The following is a 7,519-nucleotide window of genomic DNA, read 5'->3' as shown; positions in this document are numbered from 1 at the left end:
TAGACCAAGCTTCCCACAGGATACTATATATGAAGATTATCCAGTAACTTTAACATTCAAGGTTGCAATAACATGACAGTCAATCAAAACAAAAGATAGAAGTCATATCCAAGTACAATAAACTTTTAATACCGACATTGGGAATTGAAGACTGAAAGAAAACCAACGACTATCAACCAAAATTTCATAAAAGGGTCCTAAAGATCTGCTTGATACTCTGCTCAATAAAAGAAACCCAGGACTTTGCCACCAACATTCTTTCTCCTAGCTTCTTCGTGATCCATGATGCCAGCAGATGTGGTCAGAACGATGTATCCAAACTGCAAACATTTACTCCATTCATGAGAAAAAACTCAAAAGGGTATGCATACTGACCTCTTCAACACCTCATTCAAATGATAATGTGGCATCTATTTAACCCATATATACATGACCACAAAATTATGATAGACCAACATATAACACAGTAATGAAGCTAGAAAGGCAAACCTGTCTAGAAGGAAGCAGCCTGGCAGTCCAGCCTTCAATCTCCTTGACACCAACATCGAAGCGAGGACTAATAACCCCACACTTGTTCAGCCTCCCATTGAGTTCAACCACAATCTTTCCAGCTCTGTGGTCATCAACATACTCAAACTCTCCAATATATCCTACATAATTTCACACCCGATAATCATATATCATAGATTGTGTTCAATACAACAGTCTTAATAAACCCATGATTTTGAAAAATGGGATTCGGTCAAAATACTAACCGTGCTTCTGCATAACCAAAAGGAACTTGATGATGACCTTGGATGATGGCCTGATCATGACTTGTCGTTTGCCAATCTTCTCGGCGTTGTACATGCTCTTCAGAGCGTCGTTCAAAACGCTGACTCTCACCATTTTGCTTAGTACAAGCGGAGCACCAAATCAACAACTAGCAGATCTGCAAGCATATAACAAACGATATCACAGTCAGTGATCATGTGTCGGGTACTGGGTAGCTATGAACAAATCCAATCAATAAATTTTTGAAATTGGGTCGGGAATAGATTTTACCTGCTAACACAGATGGGGCGGCTGCGAGGCTGCTTGAGAGAGAGTGAGGAGCAAAGTCTCACTAGGGTTTTGCTTTTGAAGTGGTGTTGAGGTGTTGGAGAGCTTAATGACGTCTCTTTTACGAAGATGCCCTTACATCATATGAGAAAGCTTGGATCAGAACAAGCCCACTAAGAGGTCCATTGGGCTTAAGGAGAAAGAAATGCACTCCCAAGCGACAGGCTCAATGTGTTTGTAACTTAATTATGAGCTGCCTATTCCACGGAAATTATATAATACAATATATTTATTTTATGGATTAATTACATATATATACTTTAACTATACATCACTTATCAGTTGTGTACTTCTGGTTTAAAAACTTTCATTATGGTACATCAACTTATGTTTTTTGTCAATTGAATACCTCTGTTAGTCTGACCGTTAAATGCCTACGTGGCGCTGACGTAGCACACGCGGACCCTACCATTAAATATTAATTTAGCATTTAAAAATAGCCACTAAACCAAAATTAATAAAAAAATCAATAAAACCATTAAAATTATATAAAATTGAAAGAAAAAAAAAAGCCAACCCCCACCTAGCACCCTCCCTCCCTTTCCTCCCCCACCCTTTCCCCACCCAGGCCACCGCCCCTCCCCCTCAAACCCAAGCCACCCCCCACCTCCCCCGCAAACCCAGGCCACCCTCTCCACCTCCCTCGCCCCTCCCCCCTAAACCTAACCCCCCTGGCCCGTCGCACCCCCTCCCCCAAACCTAGTCGCACCCCCTCCATCAATGAGAGCATTACTCGTAGTTCCATTCTGCGCATACATAAGGGCCAATTCGCAGATGCACATAAAGACCCACTTCTACTACTGTCTTCACAAATTTAACTAAATCTTTGCTCGAGGGCTAAGTCCAGTCTCTGGACTACCAGCCTTGGTTCCAGAACCATCGGGGCACCCGAATACTGCCACGCCAACTTCTCCAAGTACTTCACACCGGCATTCTGGTCCGACCACCGCTTTTTCGGCGCCTTCGACGGTCGGAACCCCTGTTACTTTAACACCAGTGTCATGGTCATAGATCTGGTTAAGTGGAGGCAGGCCGGGTACACCAACCGGATCGAGAAGTAGATGGAGATTCAGAAAAGCGATCGGATCTACGAGCTCGGCTCTTTGCCACCGTTTCTGCTGGTAGTTAAATTTGGGCCACGTGGCGCCCTTTGAGCACAGATAGGGGTGCGACTGGGTTTGGGGGAGGTGGGTGCGACTGGGTTTGGGGGAGGTGGGTGCGACTGGCCAGGGGGTTGGGTTTGGGGGGGAGGGGCGAGGGAGGTGGAGGGGGTGGCCTGGGTTTGCGGGGGAGGTGGGGGGTGGCTTGGGTTTGGGGGGGAGGAGCGGTGGCTTGGGTGGGGAAAGGGTGTTAGGTGGAGGTTGGCTTTTTTTTTTTTTTTTTTTTTTTCAATTTTATATAATTTTAATGGTTTTTTTTTTTTTTTTGGTTTAGTGGCTATTTTTAAATGCTAAATTAATATTTAATGGTGGGGTCCGCGTGTGCCACGTCAGCGCCACGTAGGCATTTAACGGTCAGACTAACGGAGGTATTCAATTGACAAAAAAAATAAGTTGATGTACCCTAATGAAAGTTTTTAAACCAGAGATACCCAACTGATAAGTAATGTATAGTTGATGTATATATATGTAATTAACCCTTATTTTATCCTAGCCAAAAATAAAAAACGATATTAGAAGTTAGAACCATCCAATAATAAAATGTTACAACAACCATTAATCTCGTTTGAGAACAAGACTCCATGGTGGGTACTATTACTACGATTGATGAGACTATAGAAAGGAGAAATGTCAAATTCAAGTTTTTTTTTGTGGGTATTATGTTGATGTGGCGAGTGCAACTTTAAAACGTGAAAATGGTATTAGAGTCAACTCGTCTTTCATGTGGATTGGCACACTACAACAAAGTTTTGATCAATCTTTCCAAGATTGTCAATATTGTAGTTCATAAAGAGAATGTTAAGAATTTGAGCATGAGAGATCATAGCATAATAATACCTTGATTCCATTTGTGCGTGGATTGTATAGGTGTGTTCTAAGTCTCATCTTATCAATGGTGAACTAGTTTGATATGAAAGCGATTCACCAAACTTCAATAGTGGCTAGTCTTTTTAAGTATTGTATTAATGTGGTGAGCACGTTGTTCAATCCTAACAAATGAACATAGAAAGATAATGTGTTTATTGTATATAGATTAAGAGAAGACCAAATATGTTGGTTTGGACATGTTCAAGGAAGATCAATCAGAAATCCTGACTTAAAATCAAAATATATCGATGATAGTATTATTGGATGAGGAATACAAAAATAGCATGGGTGGAGATTGTTATGAAAGTTACAATAGCGTGTGATTTAAATGAAAAGATATTTAGGATAAAACGAAATTGAGATGCATGGCTAATATTTATGCAAGTGATTCTAAATAATTGAGTTTGACCAACTAGTTATTAATTTAGTAGTCTTTTTCTTCACTTTCTTAAAATATGTATCAAGTTTGAATCTCCCACGTATTTGATGAAAAATAAAGAATTAAAACCAAACTAATTTATTAGTTTTAACCTTCACATATAGTGCGTTGATTTTATAATTTGGTTTTTTTTTTTTGTTTGCAACTTTGCTTTTTATATTGTGGAATTTGTGGTTAACAGAAAAAATAATAGAATTGTGGAACTGATGCTTTCACAATTCTATAATTGTTATATGAGACAATACTCAATCACACTGTTACACATCAAGTCGAAAAGATATAAGAGAAACAAAGAAGAGTGGAAACTTTCATTAGGTTTTCTCACCAAGCAAACAAGGTATGGTTGCAATAAAATTTAGCTCAAGAAACTAATAATAATGGAACTACAAGAAAAATCACAATTTAAGTTGACACTACAAGCTAATGATGAAGCCTCAACCATGGACGTCTACAAGCGACTAAGTTCCTTCTTAGGCTATGATTAATGGGTGAGAGTGAGAGTGAGGGTGAGAGTTAAGACTAACTCTCAGTAGTTGATTAATGGGCCGGAGGTTGAGAGTTAGACTAACAAAGGGTAATATTTGAGATTGGTCTATGCAAAACTTGAGAGTGAGAGTTTGAGTGAGAGTCAGGTCCACCGAATAATATCACATGCGCATGGGGATGGCTGAGAGAAAGTGGGGTGGTGAAATTCCTTTCCAGCCCTTATGTCATAAATTTATTGTTGTTTTATTGTGTTGGTATTAAATTAAATGCAAGGGGCAGATTTGGAAAAATGAGGAGATGTGAAAAGGAGCCGACAAGTGACTGGCCCACGTGACAGAAACTGACTGACGCACCATGAGGATGCGTGCGTGACACGGACGGTCAAGATCTACGGACCGTTGCGGATCAACGGTCCAGATCTTTGGACCGTTGTTTTTTTTTTTAATTTGAAAACAGCCCTTACACGTGGCGCATATTTGACCATCTAAATTAATTACTGTTGGTGATCAACGGCTGCAAATAAATGATCGTTATAATTAGGATTAAAAAATATAAAAAAAATACGTAAAAAATTCAAATAAATTCAAAATAATTTAATAAAATTTTCAACAACTATTTCATCACTTGCACTATAAATTGAGCATTCATATCTTATTTTTTTTACACATCTATCTATCATTTTCACTCACCCATATTGTAGAAAGATTTTCTTTGCAATTTCAATTATTGTAAAGGGTCCCCAATTGGTCCAATGGTGAAGAGATAGCTCTAGTTGAAGCTTGGATGAAGCTTTCTGAAGATTGTGTTATCGGCTCCCATCAAAGAAACGCCGGTTTTGTACAACCGTTAGGCCTTCCACAATGGGGATATCCAAATTTTGTTACCCAAAACCCATTTTGGGTCACAAATAGTGTTGTTACCCATTTCTCACAGTAATGGTGATGTGACCCATTTTGGATAACAGTATCTTATACATATTTAAAATATGGCTAATATTGATTAAGTGATGTTTAATTTATAATTTAAAACTCAAATAATTATAAAAATTATACCATTGGTCTTATTTTAATGAGATCTTTAAAATAAGGTCAATATTAAATAAATTTAAAATAAGGAAATTTCATAAATTAGACAACATAAGCCGTACAACATTGGAACTTCAACAACCATAAACAACAAGAACAACACGATAATTTAAAGAAAAAACAACAACAACAACAACTGCATTCAACATAACAGAAAATGACACTACAAGAATATTGTCAATAGATATCACCCATTTTATATCAGATTTGAATATGACTGATATTGTAAAAATTATAATATCAGATAATTTTTTAGCTGATTTCTAAACTCTATTAGATATCACATGATTTTTTTCAACTGATATATAATATTTTCATTTTTCTAAGAACTTATAAAGACATCAGTATAAATTATTAACTGATATCTTAACACAACACTTATAATTTTTTATCCTAACACTCAAACTCACTGATATGTAATGTTTTTTTTCTGACTTAAATTTTTTTGTCCTACTCCCAAGTCCCAACACCTAGACATATATAGATATACTAAAAATTAAAAACCTAGGTCTATCTCTCAACTCACTTCTCTGTCTCTCTCTCTCTGTCTCCGTCGCCTCCTCCTCCTCCCCCTTCTCCCTCTGGTCTTCGTCTCCTCCAACACCCAGCCAAGGACCCGATTCGAACCCTAAATGTGTCAAACCCATTTCCAGCGATCCATCATTTCTGGTGGCAACAAGGTCTCGCGCTAGGTTTAACCTTCTCTCCTCGGTGCGCTGAACCTCTCAACCTACTCTTCAATCTCTCAGATCTACTCCCTCTGATCCGTCGTTCACCAAGGTCTTTGGGGTTTTACATAAAAGTTTGGATTTTCATTTCATTTTTCTCCAGCAATTGAGCAACCCACTGCCCTACCATCGAAGCCACCACCATTTTTGGTGATAATTTTATTTCTCAGTTTTTTTATTTACTGATAGTTTTTATTTTAGTTTTCTGTGTAGTTTTGTGTAAGTATGTTGGTATAATTTTTTGGGGTTAGGGTTTGGATTTCAGAGTCTTAAACAAAGAGATTCAATTTGGTTTGATTGTTTGATTTGGCCCATGTACTGAGATCTTCATCGAGTCATCGACCCTCAGCCTCCACCTCTTTGAGTTCAAGCCCAGACCGGCCACACCTCTCCTGTCTCATTGGGTAAAGGCTTTTGAGAAGTTCTTTTATCAAGTCTTTAATTTGTTATTGATCAATTTTTTTTATTGATTAAGTTTTCAATTTGTTAGGTTTGGTTGAGGTCTACCCCTATTTGTTCATTCAATGAACCCAATGGATCGATTGTCCATTACAAAATTAGGTGTAACTATGTAAGAAGTGATTCATTTGTGTGATAGTGTTAAGCAGATAAGAATGTCCAGTGCTTTTTTTTTTCTTTCCTAACGATTGGCGTGCTATTTACTTTGCCCAGGTTCATATTATTTTACTCTTGAAATTTTTCTCTGTTTTTAGCTTTACCTATTAAGAAAATGTTCTACTTATTCATGTTCTACATCTTTTTGCTTTTAAAGGGACTATTCGTACCTCTGGAAATTTGGAGATTAGCAAAATAATATGGTATGGGAGCCTTTTTACATGTGGTGAGTTATTACTAGTTATAATATTAATAGTCTTCAACTTAATTGTTCTAATTTATTAATTGTCTGTTTAAATATGGTGGCATGAGATGTAACAAATATAATTTTAGATCCAATGTTTATATTTGTTTTCCGGCGAGGTGTCAATTGCACAGGTTCTATCTCAGTAAGTTTAATTTAACTGTTGCTCCAATAATTCTGCTTGTTATTTGTCTTCTCTTGTGTGATTTTCTGTAATGCTCTACATTGTGTGGCAGCATGCCTCATTTTGTTAAAATTGTCATTGTAAGTGCTTAATATCGATCATAGTCTTGTGGAGATTAATGGCTCAGGTTGATCTCAAACATCTCCAATTTGGTCGATTTCTAAAAAAATGGTGAGAACTTTATGAGGCAATGGTGACTCTTGCAGTTATATACAATCTAGACTTCACTTTTGTTTTGAGGATCAATACTCTTTTAGCCTTACTTTTAGTGAGCAGCTACATTTGGAAAGCTTAAAAAAGGTGAAATTACTGTAAACATTATCTAGGAGACCCAAAGAGTGAAGATACCAGCTAGTCAGCAGTCGCCATAGGACATGTGAGTAAACTCTGATGAAGTATTTGATAACATGATTGAAATAGCAAGTTCTTTCTAAGTATTTCTAAATTATTTTATTTTTAAAAGATATATAGTATGGATAGCATTGTGTAGTTGATACCCCATTACTCCTTTCTTCACTCCAGGGTTTCTATTATTAATTAGAGTCATTGCTCTTACATTCTGTGTGACTCCGACTGCATCATTGGTTGCATGCGACTCGAGCCGACAACC

General features: G+C 37.4%; 1 protein-coding gene across 1 annotated transcript; it reads right to left on the bottom strand.

Annotated features, from left to right (window-relative positions):
- Positions 1–1,141, bottom strand: LOC147296613 (small ribosomal subunit protein uS8z/uS8w-like). The gene is made up of 4 exons (XM_086245723.1): positions 1,045–1,141; positions 756–931; positions 490–650; positions 1–320 (listed from the first exon to the last, which is right to left on the bottom strand). The coding sequence occupies exons 2-4, from the start codon at positions 886–888 to the stop codon at positions 222–224; spliced, it is 393 nt and encodes a 130-aa protein (XP_086101849.1). The 5' UTR covers positions 889–931; positions 1,045–1,141; the 3' UTR covers positions 1–221.
- Positions 1,142–7,519: the final 6,378 nt, after the last annotated feature.

This window comes from Dryas octopetala, chromosome 1 (genome assembly GCF_963921425.1).
Source record: "Dryas octopetala chromosome 1, drDryOcto1.1, whole genome shotgun sequence".
Taxonomy (NCBI): Eukaryota; Viridiplantae; Streptophyta; class Magnoliopsida; order Rosales; family Rosaceae; genus Dryas; species Dryas octopetala.
This window is presented reverse-complemented; position numbering and strand designations above follow the sequence as displayed.

What these genes read in the sequence shown, in the direction of transcription:
- LOC147296613 (XM_086245723.1), bottom strand. Translation starts at nt 888, where the DNA reads ATGGTGAGAGTCAGCGTTTTGAACGACGCTCTGAAGAGCATGTACAAC. An exon ending in TTTGGTTATGCAGAAGCACG is followed by an intron (nt 651 to 755) that starts GTTAGTATTTTG and finishes GAAATTATGTAG; the next exon opens with GATATATTGGAGAGTTTGAG. An exon ending in GGCTGCTTCCTTCTAGACAG is followed by an intron (nt 321 to 489) that starts GTTTGCCTTTCT and finishes AAATGTTTGCAG; the next exon opens with TTTGGATACATCGTTCTGAC.